Genomic DNA, 20,735 nt, shown 5'->3' with positions numbered 1-20,735 from the left:
CTGTAGATATGAAGTGACCTTTGCTGGCGGTAAGCTGCGGAAAACCTCTATTGGAACCACATGTTCTTGACATGTTTGCTAAATGTTTCACCGTAGACTGTAGTGGGGGTTACATACCAAAGTAATAAAAACTGGATCGTATCCTGTCTTTCCGTCTCTTCTCGTTTTCACATAGGCTATATCTTTTGAAAAGACTATATCTTAAAACAATGGTTTAGAATAAAACAAAAGTGCAGCTATCAAGACCAAACACACCGACATGCAATATAATGTTAGCACTTAGCTTCTTTAAATCCATCCTCTAAAGCCCAATTCTGGCTGTTCATGGTCCCGTTGAGCTGCTGTATGTGGTAGATTTCTTCCGATAGCATTATTCTTTTTCCGATATCTAGTCTGACACCTGGGCTTTGGATTTTGCTAGATACTGAGTAATGATCGAATTCTAAAGTTTTTTTTATGTTTGTAAGTTAATCAAGTAACAATATCTATTAAAGAATAAAAAAGTTCAGCTTGCAGTAATAAATAAAAAGGCATTCTCATTTTGAAATTTGAACAAATTTGGAGGTCTAAGGCCTGAATTATGGTTCTGCGTCAAACCAACGAAGAGCACACGCCGTCGCCGTGACGCCGTCGTGAACCCTTCGGACTTCTCCGCCACTCCATTTCGCCGCGGTGCAATATCCTCCACGACCGCTAGTTAGCGATCTTTTCCTGAATGGTTTATCCGACTTTTTCCGGCAACAGTCAATCAAAGAGATAAGGACAACAATTGTGCAAAAAACCAAAACAAAAAAAATCACACATACACGAATAAAAGAGCGCTGAAAGTTCACGACTGCTTCAAACCGGAAACCGGAAATGCGTTGCTACCAAGCGAACCAATCACAGCCCTCTCTGTCTGCGTGTGGTCTGCGTCGCCTCGACGCGTAGTTACAATTTTCGGGAGGTGCACGTCAGTGACGGCGTCAGTGATGGCGTGTGGTCTGCGTCGATGCGTACCACAAGCATAAGGCCACGTTTACGCATAGCCGTATTTACAAAAACGGATATTTCCCCCTATACGTTTTGAAAAATACCATAATTTACACAAAACCGCATAAATACGCTGTTACGGTGCTACGAGCAGCCAAACCTACAGGGGGCAGTGTGACGAGAAGCATAAAGTCCTGGAAAAAAACGTCAACAAATGACACGTGTAACTTCCAGTTACTTCCAAGATGAACGAGTCTTTCGTTTGGAGTGACAGAGAAGTGGAGTTACTTTTAAGTGTGACTTTAGAATATAAAACAGGTAAAATACAAGAAAATATTGACGGTGGCCAAACAAATTGTAAACACAGGTCGCACACATGACGCTGGTGACGTTTCTGTCGCATAATGTGACGTTCTGAAGCCTAAAAATGTTCCCTCTGTTTACAAGGAAACGTGAAGTCGGAGTTTTCAGAAAATATCGTTTTTGGTGACTTTGAGCTTCGTTTTCGTGAAAACAAACGGCCAAAACGCATGAAAACACCACCGTTTTTGCTACGTGTAAACGGGGCCTAAATGCGAAGCTGACAAGTCTGCATGTCTGTGAGATGACATGCAGTATGGTTAGTCCCCTTCATTCCATTTGAATGGAGCAGTTTTTGTATTTTTGACCACATGTTCAATTATGCAGCATTTTCAACACTCAACAGGGCGATGAATACCACAGTTTTGTCTGTCATTGCTCTGGTTTCCGGCTTTCTACTGCAATCCTGCAGAGGACACTCATTATCTGCCGATTGTCTCATTCTTTCAGTCGCTACCCACATGTTGTGGGTACAGACCGATGCAGACTCCGCATCACTTCAGATGATGCACCAGTCCGCCTATTGATCTCCCACTCCATTCTTCCCTCACTCGTGAACAAGACTCTGAGATACTTGAATTCCTCCACTAGGGGCAGTATCAGATCCCCAACCCGGAGAAGGCAGTCCACTCTTCTCTCTGACACCGGATGTAGAGGGACCGAACAGCCTGTTAAGGGAGTCCAGCACCCCTAACCCCCCCTACTGTTCAGCGGTGATGACGCCACCCCGTAACGGCGGTGTGAGAGTTGAGCCTCTCCTACTTTGATGGGGTCTATATCTTGTTTTCCTTGGTTATTTCTACCACGTGCTCCTCAGAGAAGTGGGCACTACATCAGCTCAGAGTACCCTCGCTGCTGCTGCGCATCACAACCCATGTTTTGGTTCTTATAGACCAGTCAGATACACACAAGCCTGTTCCACTGAAGTAAACACAGACTTCTGATGATCCTGATGGGTATGCACTCACCCAAACTGTATCCAGTATTTACCCATAAGTCATAGCAAAGGACTTTCTCTTTATAATATCCAAAATCTAAACAGACGTAAAGGAACTGGTGCAGTGTGTACAATATGTTGAAAATGCATTTTTTTGTTCATAAATAGTTTTGCAAACATTTTATCAGAAAGGTCACATTACAGCACGTAATGGGAAAAGTATCTGTTTGTACTGATAAACATCTGCAGCTGCCTTGAGAACCACAAGAGATTTTAGCCTTTTTGAGCATGTTGCTTTGGTTGTGAAGCCTGAAATAGTTTTTGTTTTGATTTAGTCTCTGCAGTCGATTTAGTTCAATTTCCAGCCAAGGCTGGAACAAAACCTGTTTTATAGATATGGTAGATACAAAGTGTGTCTTTCATTAAAAGAATACAGTTATGCAGCTTTGACATGTTATGTAAAAAAATACTTTTGTTCTTCACAGCAAATATTTTCCAAATAAACTTAGACTGCAAATCTATAGAATAAGGAAACTTCCATTTGGCAGCAATTGAGGGGCCCAGAAGCTAAAACCAAGAGTCAACAGCAACAGCATTATAAGCTCTTTGGCACTGGCAGAGATTTGGCTAATTTTTCATGGCAAACCCACAAACTCAGCTCTGCTGCTCATCCCACAAATGCATGCTCCTACAAATGTGTTGCCGTTTGAAAGAAAAAATAAACGGGCATAAGATTTATTGCCAAGAAGCATTGTTACAACAAAGAAATAATCTACCAAACACTAATGTCCTTACTTTTTGTGCTAAGTTTATTTCCTATGAAGAAAATGTCATTTAGTGATCCATTTCCTTTGCAACAAACTGTTTCTCACCAATTTAAATCAGATTAGACTTTCCCAGTTTCTACTTATTTAATTCAATTTAATGTGGAGCTGAATCAAATGGTTGACTCAACCCCCTAAAACCGCCTACTATGAACACAACTATTAAAACATGTTTATAAATGTAGTCGTTCTTTCGTATTTCGACCAAATTCCGAAACGCGGCCAATTTTTGTGAACTTATTGCTTTTTCTTGTCTTCTCCCTGTTAGAAACAATTTTTACCCTTTTATCATGAACCCAGTTTTAGCAGCAGTCTTACTTTTACTGGCATACATTTGTGAACATTAGTCAAAATAAGCAACATTCTTTTAATGCTAGCCACTGAAAACAGAGTGGAGCAGCGGTGAATACCGGGACTTTTAGACAGATATTTAATAAAGGCCTCAGGAAATCATGTCAACTTGTGAAAACTAGGTTTTACATACAGTTAGCGTGACTAGAGTTTCTGTGACCAGATTACACAGGATTCAAGAGCTTCCCATGGACTCTCTGTTACCTTTTCCTGTCTATTTTAACGTTATGTGACAGATATATAAAGGAAATAATGCCTTGAGAATGGGCAGCCTACCTAGACATGGAAGTGCTGGCAGACAAAATACACACTTTTACCTCTGCTAGAGGTAAAAGTATTTTAAGTTTATGCTTTATTTGACAGGAAAAGGAATTTAAAGTAGGAAAACATACTGTTCACCTCAAACTGGCCCTGTTGAGTCAGAGCGGTGTTGCAACAAACTGAGCCTCCTTCACTTCCCCTGTACAAGTCATTTCCCCAATGGTTTTTCCCTCTGTGCCACTTTCCCTCTCAGACAAGGAAAGACTTGGGGAAAGCTCCACTCCCCGGAGTCCAATGAAACAAGACACACCTGTTTGAGGTTTTTCTTGTCTTTTTGTCTGCATGTATAAATGTGGGGAGCTTCAAAACTCCTTCCATCGGTTTCTTTGTACTCACCTCATCCCGTTCAAGGTCGCGGGGCGCTGGAGCCTCGTTCCAGCTGTCATTGAGTGAGAGGCGATGATGATACTCTCTCTGGACGGATCTGGACAGTTCACCAGTTCATCACAGGGCCAAATAGAGACAAACGTGCATGCTCACTCACCCCCAATCCCAGTTCAGAATCACACATCAGGATAACAGGGTTTTTTTTTTATCCACTTGGAAGTAACTCATGCAGGAGAACATGCAAACTCCATGTTGGAACATCAAACAGGGAATTCATCTGGAGAAATCAAAAGGGTCGGTAGGGGAAGCTAACACAGGGACCAGACCAAGGAAAAGCCATCAAAGCCAGCTCAAATAAAATATAAATTACTGTTCTTCAAATATTTTTGACATGACTTTTTATTGCAGATGTCCTGTCTGGTTACCCGAGTTCAGAGTCAAATTTATGAGTGTCTCAGTCTCTCTTTTACTTTACTTTACTTTACTTTACTACTTTACTTGCAAATTCTGACAAGGCCACCAGCACACTTCCAGTCAGTCATCTGTTCCTTTATTCCAGCCTTAATGCACTTTTAAACCCCTGCAGACCAAACCTTGGTCAAGAAAGACTGATGTAATCATTGAAATAGCAAAGGACAGAAAAAAACTGATAATTTGTAGGTTTCACTTCAATCTGCCCTTCCCTGAAGACAAATGCCACTTGAGGAAACCTTCCTCTCTCATTATTTCATGAAAAAGGTTATTTTGGCTCTGCATGAGCAGAGTCTATCATGAACCCATCTGCTGAACGATCCAAAGAGGATCCGCCTCCAGCCGGACTTGGCTTCTTCCTTCAGTTTCCAATGTTTCCAACAGAAGATGTTGAAAAAACATACGTCTTTAAAAAAAACTCTGTGAACGCCTTTCAATCCCTCAATTCATTATTTATATGACATAATTTGTCAATTTTAAGATTGCTTTGAAATGATTTGATTAAATCTGTGTTATTTATTCTATTTGCATTCAATCAGTGTATTCTAAAAAATATCTACATTACCACTTATATACCACTTGTTCTATATTCACTTATATTGTTCTATATTCTATAATCTATATGTAATAAATAAAGCAATGCTCATTTTTTTACGAGATAGGGTTGGTGCATTATTTTGGAGAACTTAGCAAACATTCACAGCACTCTCAGCTGGGAGAACTAAGAAATAAAGATAGCCGAACGTGGCCACTCAACGAGAAAAGTTTTCAGCATCACAGGCAGTGTTCCCCAGTCGGTCCTCAAAGACCTCACAGACCTGAGGGTTTAAGAGGAAAATGTATTCCTTGTTGTTGCTGCCTCAGATAGTTGCACACAAACATATATATATATATATATATATATATATATATATATATATATATATATATATATATATGTATATATATATATACAGTGTCAAAGCACAAAAAAGTTATAATGGATGGATTTACAAAACATCAAATCTTGATTGATTGTGCCTGAAAAAGCACAGGTAAAAAGCACAGACAAAGCCTGAACTGCACAATTTTCATCATCACCTCAAAGCAGATGTTTACCAAGTTCACACCGTCTTCTGTCTTTCCCACGTAGTAAAACTCAACGTCTGTACACCAACACAGCCGAGGGCAGCCCGTAAGCCGTCTCTGTTCTCCATCTGAAACTCCCTCCACATGGCAGCAGCATACAGTAATATGCAGACGTGTTATGGATAGGTTCAACACAGAGTAGAACTGGGTTCAAGAACATTCATGAAACAATTTTACAGTAAAAAAAAATATTATTGACCAAGTAAATATCTCTCTGATGTACATATGATGCTGTATAATATTCCACAATATTACATTTACTGAAACTTTGGGGAATTAAATAGCAAGACAAAGCTGTTTTTGTTGTGTGGTTTTGAGCAGGAGTTAGCTTGTCCGTGTTTATCTCACAGTATGTTGATCTCTAGGACATAACAGCTTTTGAGATTATATTGACCTGCCAAGCATTCGGGAACAATTTACCAAAGCTTTTGAAGTTATGTTGTGAGACATAATTGTAAGTACTACTTAAGAAGTTGGTGTCTGTAATGACACCAGATCAGCGAGCAGTTCTAGCTGGGGCAAGCTAACAGCCGCTAACACCGAGGGCCATAAAGGAAACACATTTTCATGAAACAACTCAAATTCACCTTTCATTGGTGTTCAAGTGAACATACACCAGTCATTTTATCTGTCACACCTACTGTATTAAGCAAGACAAGGCAAAAAGTAGCTGATGACTGTAATTTTCTGTATTTTAACTTCACATTAGCTAACATCTAAATCATTGTTGCATCAGTAATTGCTCAAACGGAGGACAGTGCTTTGTATGCATAGCCGCTCATTGTGATATTCTGATGTTGTTGTTTGATGAGAGGGAGCATGTATACAGTATACATGATAACTGAGTACTACAGAGTATACAGTATACTCTGTAGTACTCAGTTATCAGGAACTAATGTCGCCCAGGACTTAAGGGATAAGTTGAGTGAACAGGAGTCTCAGTGTGCAAATGATGGATAGCAGTTTTAAACCAAACATACCAAACATGCGTATACTCTGCTGCCTCATCTTTATTTAATATTTTCATAACTTTACTGTTGTTTGATTGTTTTGATTGATTGATGTATTGTCTTGATTGTTTTGTGGCTTTGGATAAAATAGTCTGCTAAATGTGATGTAACCCAACATATGGCATCCACATGTCCGTGCTTTTCAAGACAGGAGTTAACGCAGCACTTGGAACATACAGCATCAGAAGAACTTTGGTCATAAGAGTTGAAAGGTGAAATTTCACCTGGAGGGACACAAACACAGGTTTGGGTCAGTCGCAATGCAGATATGAGGCATCTGGAAAGATGTGGTTTCTTAATGGCCCTTTTAGTGCACGTGCAGTCACATTACTGCGGTAGTAGCCTTTTTCAGCGGAAGCCTGAAGAGTAAAAAATAAGTCATGGTGTTTAGCATTAACGAGGTAACTCACTGTAAAAATATTTATGCAGTCTGGAGAAGCTTTACAAGCAGCAAACATTGAGCTGCTGTTACTGGGCATCATGGGGGTGCGAGGTTTATGATTCCATGTTATGCAACGTAGGAAATGCCGTGTTGGACACATGTGAAACACAGACTGTTTACGTTCTTGGAAAGGTTCATTGTGCAATAAAACAAAAACACAAAGTACTTAATACCTCACGTGCAAAATTATATATCCGTTAAGTCATCATTTAAACTCTCTTTGCTACATGTGATGCATTTCCTTGTTCTCCTGAAGAATCTTAAGCATACAGCTGATTTGTAAATAATGGGTTTACATTTTTGTTTCTGAGATTAAACTGATTTTTTTTTTTTTACGTATTTCTCATTTTTTACACAGAACCTTGATATTCATGTGGAGGACGTACGGATACGAGCCATCTTATCATCATTCCGTAAGCGGATCCCTGTAACAGAGGGCTATGTGGAGGTGAAGGACGGTGGCAAGTGGAAGCAAATCTGCAACGCAGAGTGGACCCAGTTCAACAGCAGAGTCATCTGTGGCATGTTCGGTTTCCCGGGAGAGAGAAAGTACAACGCCCGAGTCTACAAGTGAGTATGCGTGATCCTCGGTGTTTCATAAAGAGCATCTGCATAGAAAGTTCTGGCATACAAATCTACTTTTACACCAGGGTTTCCAGCACTTCAGTGTTGTCACACATTTCAACAGCTCAAGCACAGGCATAGAACTATATGATTATTTGTCACTTTTCCAGGGTCTTTACGCCACATAGCTGTTGGTTCCACAGAACCGGGATATTCACACCGGGGGGATGTCATCACTCAGCTTGATTGAGATTGACGTTAACAGCACCCCTAACTTAAAAACCCTGGCAGACTCTTGATGGAGCTGAATAAATATTCTTCCCTGAGTCTTTTACAGTTCTAGTGAGGTCAGAGGTGCAGAGTAGACGAAGCAAATCAACATCAGAATAATGTTTCAACTCCATTTCAGATAAGATCTTTGTCCATAATACAACACCATTACCTATAACCACGCCCGCCGACAGGGGGGGACAAACGGGTCTGTTGTCCCGGGCCCAGGGTAGGGGGGGGTGCCAGAACTGAAAAAAAAAAATAAAAAATTATTCTCATTAAATTATGGAGTCATTTTTCAAAATGTTTCAAAATATGCCTATTTGTGGAAAAAATATGTAGTATTTGAGTTACATAAAAGCTCATTTGTTTTCTTCCTAATTGTCCTTGTGGTCAAGAACCCCCAACACAAAAATGGTTTGGCCACTGATCAAAATTTGATGTTATCATTTAATTCAACCATTAGAATGGTCAAAGTGTCCGGTCAGCACAAGTCCGGTGCTCAGAAAAGAAGAGAAAAGAGAAAAAGAGAAGAAGAAAATAGAGGCCTCAGAGATTCTGTAGACGAATATTTTAAAAAGGTGGTGATGGTGAAGCTGGAATGAATAAAGTCAGCGTAGAGCAAGGTAAGAAACAGCGCAGCCAACGTTTACCAACCTTGTAACTTAACCTAACTGGCTAGCTCTAACGTTAACGTCCATTAGAGCAGAGGGAGAGGAGAGGAAGAGGGAGAAGGAGAGATCTGGGCGCAGGGGGGCCCATCTTAGATTATTTTGTCCGGGGCCCCGGCAAGACTGTCAGCTGGCCTGCCTATAACACAGGACCATCCATAATCGTTGGGCATGGTAGCTCTTCTAGAAATATCCTTCAGTGTTATTCATTGCAATCTGAAGCTGCCTAACACTGACACCAAGGAAAATAAAGCCAGCAGCACTTGCTGTTACCGTTGCTGTCCTGCTTGTTTTTTCTGTTGTTACGGCACATCTGTTTTTGGTATCTTCCAGTAATGGCCAGAATGTACTGTATAGGGTTACCAAATCAGGGAGGGATATGAAGCGACCCAGAGGAAAAGAGGAAAAGGTTGTGAAGGGAATATATGTAGAGGTACATTGTAATTTCCAAAAGCGTTCAGTTTTTTCCATCCACATTGAACCACAACACCTAGGTTTATAAACTAAAACAGAGCCATCTATGGATGAGAAAGACTACAAAAAAACACTTTTTGAGGGTCAAAACAGCCGAGCAGTGTAGATGCAAAGATGCAGATCAAATGTGCTTCTTGGACTCAGACACACTTAAATCTCCCACAGCCGTGGTTTGAGGCTGGATTCAGACTTGTAATTTGAAATAAGTGTGCAATCTTACTTATTAAATTTTTCCACCATGATCTCCTATCCGTCTGAAACTACTTACTTTCTTTTAATAATCAGATGTTGCCTTATGGAAACATCACAATAGCAACAACGGATTCCCTTCATTACAGCTGCTTTGCCTTTTGAATAACTTTATCCAACACCTCAGAACTGATCATTATAGGCCAGTCACTTACGGCTGCACAACTTTCAAAGTCGCCAGATTCATCTGCTGTCCACACTACTGATGTTGTTAACGGCAAGGTCCACTCCGAAATGTTTTGGGTGATCTCAGAAGTACTACCTCCTAGGGCTGTGCGATTAATCGATTTTAAATCTAAATCGGATTTATTAATCAAGACGATGTTAAAAAAAGGAAAATCGGAAAATCGATTTTCCTTTTTTGCAGCTGGCTGCATGCGTCTAGTCATCTTTGTTTGGTCAAGAAAATTGTAAATGTTGTCACTTTACTAAACTCAAGGAGGATTTACAGTATCTTTCAATTGCACTTCATTCCCAATAGGGAAATTTGTTTGCTATTTTTCTTTAAAAATAAAGATCAAATATTTGAAACAATTTATTCCATTGTCTTTTGTAGTTTTACCAAAAAAATCGAAATCGAAAATCGGGTTTTCAGAGAAAAAAATCTGGATTTTATTTTTGTCTAAAATCGCCCAGCCCTAATACCTCCCAACGTTGTGTCATCAAGATAACGTCTCTTCCCTTGAACTCATTAGCTCCCGGTTTGATCTGTTGAAATGGAGGTGGTTGAGGAAAGGAGCCTTAAAAGCCTCCAGTTCTTGGATAAAACTCGTATATACAAAATGTTGATGAGTATACGGCTAACTTGGTTTCTACTAGTGCTTCTGCTGAACTTTAAGCTGCTATGAAAGTAGCAAGGTGTGATCATAGCTTGTTATAGTACGATTATTGTCAAAAATGTAATATTCAAAGGCGCCAGAACATTTGTTGTTCAAGAAGACAACCCCACTGGTAAACAGCTAGTGTGGATTATGTGCTTAAAGTCAGTTATTACACATCAAAAGCTATACCTGAGTCTTGGTTTTGTATTCCACTTAGATGAGGTAATGTGTAAGGAACTGCTGAGTGGTCCAGAACTCGCTTGCATAAGGAAGTTTAAATCTCACCAGCCGCCGGCTAATCATGGCCTTACCATAAAACTTCCAGAACTGAAGATGACCTTGGACTTTCTGTCTGCCCGAGCAGGGAGTCTCCTCCTAGGTAACCACAGCGGCACAACTGCTCCTCAACTTTCCATCCACGTGTCAGCCTGCTTCTGCATCAGCCTTATGAAACAGCCAGTGTGCTTTTACAGGCTGCCGTTATAAAACAGAGCCAGGAGTGTTTCACAATCCCGCGTTCCATAATCCTCTGCACAAGCTTCCAGTTGAGTTTTAGTTTTTGGTCAGTGAGAAATTGAGATTCAAATAAAGATTTCTTTAGAAAATATTAAAGAATTCATGATCCATCATTGATAATTCAAAAAAGGTTTCTCAGAATGATGTCACATGCAAACAGATATGAGCCATCTGCTCCCCTTTTCATTAAATATTCATTATTATCCGTCAATAAAATTAACATTTTTCAAACATGTTTATTTATATTCAAATTTAAAAATTATATACAAGATCTTCCTTCTTCTTTTCACAATTTCTTTTGTGTTAATTCCGAAGCTGATTTTAATTTACCGTTTTGTAGAACATGTTAACATCAATCTTTCATCACTTTCAGACGCCCCCACTTGTGGAATTCACTCAATAAATCTCTTAAATCATCACCATCCTTGCCGATATTCAAAAAACATTTAAAAAACGTTCTTATTGTTTCATCTTTGTAGTGTTTATTATTTAATCTGAGTTACATTTTCTTTTGTGTTTTTTGTTTTTTTTACTCCCCCTTGCGTAGCTTTTGTTTTGTTTTTTATTCATATATGGAAATGATTCTATAGAAGCCACCAGGCTTCTTCCTTTCCTTGCATATTATTTCAATGTTTTTTCATTTTTTGTTCAATTTGTCTTATATTGCTAAATAAATAAATAAACTAAACTAAACTAATCCACACATTGAACACTGAGATTTTCACTTTCAGATTACAAAAATGTAGATATTCAATGCTTTAACCAGAATATCACTCAAGATCAAACTGTAAAAAAACAGAAAACCAGAAAAATTTGATTTTCCTTCACAATGATAGTGAAGGAGGGTATAGGGTTTAGTCAAGAAACTTGCCAAAACTCCATCATAAGACTAATGTCTTAAATTCTTTGTTTTTAACAATTTTGAAAATTTCAAGATAAAAAGCCTTTGGATTTGTCTCTCTTTTTATCGGTTAAATATGCCGACATGGGCTTTTGTTTGCAGTGGTTGTAAAAAAATGAACTGAATCAACTCAATCAAAGCTGTCATTTTGCAGCTTATTGAAGGGTTATGTTATTGCCTAGCAGCTGCAGAAATCACCACATCAGAGTTCATGAGAAATCAAAGCCACACGTGGTTTGATGCGAGGACAGAGACGGATCAGGTCTTTCAGTCAGAGCAGGGGTGTATATTCCTAGTCCTCCAGGGTCACTGCCCTGCAGGTTTTAGATGCAATCTGATACAAATGTCTTATCATACTTATCAGACTTGTGCAGACCTCGACGACATTGGAAATCTAAAACATCTAAAACACGCCCTCGAGGACTAGGATTGCCCATCCCAATCTAGAGGCTTTAAATACCAGCTACATTAGCACATCTGTTGCTCGTCGTGCTGTGAACATGAACACTAACCTCCTCCACTGTCTCAGTTTTCATCATGTGAATTAAAAGTATAACCGGGTTTGGGTCCTGTGTCTTGCCCCCGGTGGATTCCTCTGTTAGCAGCTGAATTAGACAGGAAAGTACCTGAGTAATCACATCAGCAACGGAGAGAAGATGAGACCTGATCTGAAATCAAACACAGCGGCATCTTCCCTTGCACTGTGTGTGCTTGGTCTTCCCAAATGTAATAGCTTTGGTTTCTCTTTTTGAAATATTGTACAGCTAAGACGCGCTGTAAAACTGGAACTGGTGCTCGAGATGGATTAGCGAATGGGATTTTCTAAGAGCTGAAAATGCTTCCTAACAAAGAAGAAAACATTACTGCTTAACTGCCCCGTTTTTTTTGATGATGGAAAATAGTGACAAACAACAGATGGTTTCTTTTGATTTCTATTTACTGTAAATAAGTTATGGTATTATTTTATAGAGGCTAGTAATATTCAAGGCGGTTACAGTCTGGAAACAATGACTTCAGACTGAGCTTTGTGTAAGAGGACTGAGCGATTGGACAGCAGTAACATTCATCATGGTTGTGTTGAAACTGCATTTGAGGAAACAACAGAACAAAGCTCGGGCTGCAGCTTCAAACCTGAATCCTGGAGGGTTTCCAGTCCACATCGTCTCCTCTGGACAGCTTTCAAATCAAAGACAAATGCTGCATGTCCTAGTTACACATGAGATACACAGGTTCATCATCAAATATGCAGCGTTTGACAAGCTTAGATGAAACTTTTATGTTATTATTTTTACAATATTCAAATATCATTGAGTACCAAATATGGTGTCAATGTGCAACAGTGCAAGGAATACGTATATTTCTCAGTCAATCATTAAACATTTTATGTTGGTATATGTTTTACTTTTTGTAAGTAACTATATAAACTATAGCTAAACTATGATACAAAGGCTGTGTGTGATCCCAGCACCAGACAAGAGCTTGTTTATTATGTGACCCGTGTTTCACTACAAATCTTCTCTGTTCTTCCCCGTGTGTCCAGGATGTTTGCCCGCAGGAGGAAACCATTTTACTGGGACTTCTCTGTGAACTGCACTGGCAACGAAGCCCACTTGTCCAGCTGCAGACTGGGCCAGTCCACGCTGGTGAAGTCCAACGGCTCGTGTGCTGAAGGTTTGCCGGTGGTCGTGAGCTGCGTGGCTGGAAGAGCCTTCTCCCCAACCCCCATGACAGGATTCAGGAAGGCTTTCAAACAAGAGGTAACTAAGACGTTGCCTTAATAAAGCAACTTATACCACTGGAACATTAAGCGGTTATTAAATCAATGATATGAACTAGGCGTGGGCAAATATATCGATCATGGCTATACAGGACTGTCTCAGAAAATTAGAATATTGGGATTTTCTGTAATGCAATTAAACAAACAAAAATGTCATACATTATGGATTCATTACAAATCAACTGAAATATTGAAAGCCTTTTATTATTTTAATATTGCTGATCATGGCTTACAGCTTAAGAAAACTCAAATATCCTTTTTAATTGCATTACAGAAAATAAAGAACTTTATCACAATATTCAAATTTTCTGAGACAGTCCTGTATATTGCGATTCTTTGCCGGCCAATTCGATAGATTTATTTTTTTTATTTATTAAACTTTTTTATTTATTTTTTTATTTTTTTAAATAATAAATCATGTCTCAGATGGGTTGTAAATCCAGTGCCACTTCGTTGTATACACAAGCTTAAATATTATTGTTAATGTTAATTTCATATTATGTAAATAATATGAAAAACATATGCAAATATGTTGTAACTTTAGCTAATATAGTTCCAATAAAACAGCATGGATAATTTGAATTACATTGTTTTTCCCATGAATTATCACTATAATCTGATGTACGTACAACTCTTCTAAAGATCTTAAGATGCATAATGCCTTTTACAGTTTTCAGCGAACTACGTACAACATCGCAATATATCGCAATATTTGGATATCGCAATACCGTATCGTATCGTGACTCAGGTAGCGTGATGTGTATCTTATTGTGAGGTCCTTGGTAATAATACCCACCCCTAATTTGAACTAAGTGAAAAGAAAAGCATTTGCCCCAGTGCAGCTCAACACGGGCTACAACGTAAGGGGAGAGGATCATTTCTAGCTCGGACCTTCGGCCATCATTGGGGACTTTGGACATTATGGTATTTATGAGTGAAACTTCAGCTGGAGTTGCTTTTGAAACATTTCCTTCTAAATGAATCATCATCCTCTCAGTTCCCCAGGGAGGCCATAGAAATTTATGCAGAAAGAAAGTAAACGCTGTACCCACTATTGTTCATCCCAGTTGTCCTGACACGTAACTGATGGATATTCCAGAAAGCATGGACATGAACGTGCGTGCTTTCACGTTTTCCACCAGATGTTGAATCAGCAGGGGTGCAGGGACTAGCTCCCATCGGTGAACATTGACCAAATCTGAATAAATAAATAAAAATTAAAGAATTATGCACATGTATGTGTTGTCTGTTAGTATGAGGAAACGTGAGTCTTCTGTCAAAGTCAGCCCCTGAGTTTAACCCCAACAGAGACCTTTGGGATGAAATACAATACCGAACTGTGAGTAATCCAAGCCAGACTTCCCCCAAGCTGTTTTGTAATGTTTCTTTGTAGCAGCCAATCCCTGCAGCCCTGCTGGTCCAACATCTGGTGGAAAACGTGAAACCACACACGTTAGTGTCCATGCTTTTTGAGCTATTCAGCAGTCACATGTGGGTGTAATTCATGGGTGTTCATAGTTCTGGTTATGTAGTGTATACCTCAAAATGATTACATTTACATTTAGATCTGAATTGCTGCACACGGGTCAGAAACTATAATTAAGGTTTATTTTGCCCAGACGTTGTGTGTTGTACTATATGGAAAGGTTTCGGTTATGTAAGTGTTTACTTGAAGCGCCGCCAGCCGTCCTCTCCCCTGCTTTAACCTCTGATCCCACAAGAGAGAAAAAGAGTTAACATTTTGTCTATCAGTCTTAAACTCTTCAGGGGTCATGAAGTTTGCTTAGCATGCCACTGTTCAAGTTGATTTCCACAGAGCTGACATGAACTTTTGTCCATGTGATTTCATTCATGCTCCTCTGTGCGCTCCAGGCTTTGCATGCGCCCCGTCACGTTCCACAGCTGAGTGCCGAGCCAGTAGCGGCTTCTGGGAGTCAGCAGGGCGGAGTGGATGAATGTACAGGTTTAGTGTTTCATTGAAAGAGTGAGACACACTTTCGAAGATTATGTTCCTTATCATTTGCCCGTGGTTTTCATCATATTTAACGTGAAAAAAGTACCAAAAGAAAGTATAAAAACAGAACTTCACATTATAACAAAGCAAGAAAACATTAATTTGCCTTTTTTTCTAAAATAGACAATGAGATAAGATTTTAAATACAAATACATTTTTCTTTAATGGTGTAACAAGGAAGCTATGATAGCGTAGCTCATGAGTTTAGCTTGTCAGTTGACTTCCCTTTTTACTACCGGAAGATATAAAACAAATCTTTTTTTGGATGTCATAGAAACTTTAATTTCTATATAAAGAACCCGATTTTGAATTTCTTCTATACAGGACTGTCTCAGAAAATTAGAATATTGTGACAAAGTTCTTTATTTTCTGTAATGCAATTAAAGAAACAAAAATGTCATACATTCTGGATTCATTACCATCAACTGAAATATTGCAAGCCTTTTATTATTTAAATATTGCTGATTATGGCTTACAGTTTAGGTTTAAGATTCCCAGAATATTCTAATTTTTTGAGATAGGATATTTGAGTTTTCTTAAGCTGTAAGCCATGATCAGCAATATTAAAATAATAAAAGGCTTGCAATATTTCAGTTGATTTGTAATGAATCCAGAATGTATGACATTTTTGCATTACAGAAAATAAAGGACTTTATCACAATATTCAAATTTTCTGAGACAGTCCTGTATGGCACAGTAAAGCGATAAACTTGGCTACAAGCCACCTATTGTCCAACACCTCACCAGTTATGCACAAACAACAAGAAGCATGATGATCCAGGGATGATCCACGTCTACATCTAGACCTTCTGTAAAAAGGTCTGTCATAGGTATGAGAGCTCATCCAGATTTCCAGCATTACATTGTCAAGATGTTACACCTCCATCGACATATAGATGCTAGCACCTGTATTCAGAACACCCACATTTTCTGTGATGCATCGGAAAGAACGTGTAGTTGCAGTTGCATATCTTGTGTTTGACTTGTCTTACCCTTAAAGAAAGGTACCAAGACAGTTTCCACCTATTCTTTCTCGGATCGAGGAAGTGCAGGAGCATTCTGTGCTTAATACATTGAAGTACAGTATATTGTGTTAGACCTGAAAATGACTGTCCTTTTTGCTGTAGTTATCAATTTCAACATAAATATGTGGAAATGTACACAAAAACACTAAAATTGAAAAACAACAACAAATAAAATTGATTCAAGCCAACATAGTAACTGCTGAGGGAGCTGACCTGGTGATGACGTACTTCTTGAATCAGGTGTCAAGGAATGTATAAGGCTTCAGCAAGTTTACCTTAAACATCATGAGAGATCTGAAACTACTGAGCTTTGGAGAGGTTACCGCTGCCCTTTTTTCTTTAATTCTTTGGTGAAAATCTACTTCACCCTTCCTTATGCTGCATGCATTCTGTATTTTAATTTCTTAATCTCTCCTACTTATTCATATGATGTGACTATAATCTGAAGCTGGGGTTTAGAGCCATGAATTCAGTAAAAGGTCATTTAAATGGTCATTTAATGAGATTTTTAATGATGTTTGAAGCACATTGTTTGATATTTAGCATATCAACCGTGAATAAAATTGGTGATACCCATGTTCTTTTGACAGCTCTGTGAATTTTCAGGGCATTCGTCTAAACTGGCCATAACAGCCGAGTCTGCCATCTGATATGTCCAAGATCTTAGCATTGTTATTGTCTAGGCTTGTTTTGCAGGATTTATGCATTAATAAATTATGAAATCTTATAGTATGTTAAAAACAGCGAGTGTAAAGGGATAATCTGGCACTCACACATTAAGATGATTGGATTTACTTTCTGATCACACAAGTCAGATGTATTATATTTATACATAAGGAATAATTTGATTCCTTGTAAGGTTAAACCCAAATACTTTATCTCAACACCTGATGGGAGAAGTGGAGGTTCTGTCCCAGCCTGGTGCCTCGGCTTTCTCATCGCAGACAGGGAAAAGATGATGCATCTATACTTTCAGCCTAGTCCGCTATTTCAAAAAGAACCACAATAAGTACAGTAGATGTGGTTTCCTCTTGAAGAGGATGTTGAAGCTTTTACTGACTATGATCTTTACAGTGAATCTGTGTGTCTGTTGTCTGCAGCAAACGTTGGTCCGTCTACGTGGTGGGGCCATTGTCGGTGAGGGCCGGGTGGAGGTGTTGAAGAATGGAGAGTGGGGAACCATATGTGATGATAAATGGAACCTGCAGTCTGCAACCGTGGTGTGTCGAGAGCTGGGCTTCGGCACCGCCAAGGAAGCCATGTCCGGAGGTCGGCTCGGACAAGGTACGCATCCTAACGACTTATAAAGTATTTATTTACTTCTCAACAACTATTTTCCACTCTTGGCTTCTATTCAGAGTGTTGCTCTCTCAATTACTGAGAATATCATCAACAATGGGTAATCAGGGCTGTGCAATTAATCTCATCTCAAATGTGAAGTGTGGATCCCAACCATTACAAAGATCCACATGATTTGTCTTGTATTCAATTAACTGGACCTAGTACTCAGCTTATATTCAGTTAGCGCTTCTCGACTTCAGTTTGTTCTCTATAAACTTACAGCAAAATGTTGATGTTGTGTTGAGGACCTTTGAGACATATATTGTAAAAGTTCACTAAAACATATAAGACCGTTTTTATTTCATTCATTATTTTATGTATATACAGGACTGTCTCAGAAAATTAGAATATTGTGATAACGTTCTTTATTTTCTGTTATGCAATTAAAAAAACAAAAATGTCATACATTCTGGATTCATTACAAATCAACTGAAATATTGCAAGCCTTTTATTATTTTAATATTGCTGATTATGGCTTACAGTTTAAGATTAAGATTCCCAGAATATTCTAATTTTTTGAGATAGGATATTTGAGTTTTCTTAAGCTGTAAGACATGATCAGCAATATTAAAATAATAAAAGGCTTGCAATATTTCAGTTGATTTGTAATGAATCCAGAATGTATGACATTTTTGCATTACAGATAATAAAGGACTTTATCACAATATTCTAATTTTCTGAGACAGTCCTGTATACACATACATATATGCTCAAGGCTGTGTTTTACTGACGAGACACAAATGTTGCTAAAAATAACATGATTACTACGTATTTAATGAGCCATTACATAAACCACTTTAGCAAGTCAAAGATGACAGGTGGCGTTAATGAGAAAAAAATCTGTGAAAAAATCCAGCAATAAAGGAGAACAACATTGTTGTCCTTTTGTTCCTGTATCTTTTTTTCCATATTATAAAGTTACATTGTAAAATTAGCATTTTAAAGGTTCAAAAAGAATTTCCTTATTTCAAAATTCAGCTTCCGTCCTTATTCCTCCTCCTGATGGAGCAGCTCCTGTTGGAGGAGCCTCAGTGACCAGCGAGTGCTTAGAAATTCTAAACAAACAAGTAAAAACCACCCGGACTAATTACAACGTTCCCCTGCATCTGTCCCGTGACGGTAACCTCAGAATTACCATTTTTACTGCTGGAACAAGTGTCCGACTATATTTACTACATGCCACCAGATGACATGTTATTCCTGTGGACTGAAACCACATTTGGGAGAAATTTCAGAAAGTTATTGTACTCCTTCAACTTTCTCCCTCCCATCCTGTGTACATTACCAAAGAGACGTGTCGTGGTCACGACTTTAGGCAGCACTGAACCTTTACTTCAGTCCAATAAAATGAGTTTAAACCATAAATCTTTTCAACTTAATGTAGTTGTTAAGGCAGCGTGTAACAGCGGTAACGTTTAAGTGCTCCGTCCTCATGTCTTCACACGAGAATGATACTTACACGTCCCCAAAGTGATGGTTCTCCTCCAAGCAGACACTAGCCCCTTTCACACAGAGATTCCGCAATATTGGTGTAAAGAAGTCCTGCCAATACGCCGCCTTTGTTGGTTCACACAGAACCATACAACGCCGGCATAACGCCGCTCCCGTCTGTAAATTCACACAGCATGCCGGCGTTCCGCAATCAGAGGCGTGACGACAGCGTCAGCGTCTAGTGGCATGCCGGCATGCCGGCTGTGTCATTCACACAGACCCCGTTTCGGCTCTGTGACTACCTCCGCTGCCGGCTTATTGGTGGGGCCACTTGGCCCCCCCATTCCGCCTCCGTGACTTTCACACAGAACAGCGAGGCGGCTTAAAGGTGCAACGTTCCCGCCTCGAACTGGCTGTGTGAAAGGGGCTACTGTCAGACTCCCATCATGTTCCAAAGGTGTCCCTGGGATGGACAGTGACATCACAGGACTATGCTGAATATTTAGTCAGCATAGTCCTGTCAGACATGGAAAATGTTGAGGCAAACGGAATGTTCCTTTTACTACGGAAGAGTATTAGGGCCAGGCAGGAGAAAAAATAAAAATAATATTTTTTTTATTAAGCACTTCGAGAAAAAATTCGAAATGTCGAGAAAAAAGTTGAGATTAATGTTGAAGTAGAATTTCGAGAAAAAAGTCGAAATGTTAAGAAAAAAGTTGAAATGTTGAGAAAAAAGTCAAAATTTCGTGAATAAAGTCAAAATTTCGTGAATAAAGTCGAAATTTCGTGAATAAAGTCGAAATGTTGAGAAAAAAGTCGAAAAGTCGAGATTAATGTTGAAGTAGAATTTTGAGAAAAAAGTCGAAATGTTAAGAAAAAAGTTGAAATGTTGAGAAAAAAGTCAAAATTTCGTGAATAAAGTCAAAATTTCGTGAATAAAGTCGAAATTTCGTGAATAAAGTCGAAATGTTGAGAAAAAAGTCGAAAAGTCGAGATTAATGTTGAAGTAGAATTTTGAGAAAAAAGTCGAAATGTTGAGAAAAAAGTCGAAATGTCGAATATTGTTGAAGTAGAATTTCGAGGAAAAAGTCGAAATGTTGAGAGAAAAAAGTCAAAATTTTGTGAATAAAGTTGAAATGTTGAAAAAAAAGGCGAAATTTCGACTTTATTCACGAAATTTCGACTTTTTTCTCAAAATTGTATTTCAACAATAATCTTGACATTTCGACTTTTTTCTCGATATTTTGACTTTTTTCTCAACATTTCAACTTTTTTCTTGAAGTGCACAATAAAAAAAAAATCTTCCGCTCTCAAACATTTTTTCTCTTGCATGGCCCTAATACTCTTCCGTATTTTACTGTCTCTCTGTAACTTTGAGAAAGAGAAAAAGTCAAATCAAAATAATAATAATAGTAAAACAATCCAGATAATAACAGAACAATATCACAGAGAGAACATGTAAAAGATCTTAAGACATGTGGAGCATCAATGATACATACACGAGTGATCGTTGAGGCTTTGGTGTCTTTTGAGCCAGT

The 20,735-nt window shown here is 38.7% G+C and overlaps 1 protein-coding gene across 1 annotated transcript in view; it reads left to right on the top strand.

Annotated features, from left to right (window-relative positions):
• The window catches only part of loxl2b (lysyl oxidase-like 2b), a 52,396-nt gene that overhangs the window by 18,328 nt on the left and 13,333 nt on the right, over positions 1-20,735 (top strand). Inside the window, exons 4-6 of the mRNA XM_061730508.1 lie at positions 7,502-7,713; positions 13,150-13,366; positions 17,526-17,709. Coding sequence (XP_061586492.1) covers positions 7,502-7,713; positions 13,150-13,366; positions 17,526-17,709 — 613 coding nt within the window. The remainder of the gene's footprint in view (positions 1-7,501; positions 7,714-13,149; positions 13,367-17,525; positions 17,710-20,735) is intronic.

The sequence above is a fragment of the Cololabis saira genome, chromosome 9, assembly GCF_033807715.1.
Source record: "Cololabis saira isolate AMF1-May2022 chromosome 9, fColSai1.1, whole genome shotgun sequence".
In the NCBI taxonomy this organism is placed as follows: domain Eukaryota; kingdom Metazoa; phylum Chordata; class Actinopteri; order Beloniformes; family Belonidae; genus Cololabis; species Cololabis saira.
Note: the sequence above shows the minus strand (reverse complement) of the source record. Positions and strands in the feature narration are given on the sequence as shown.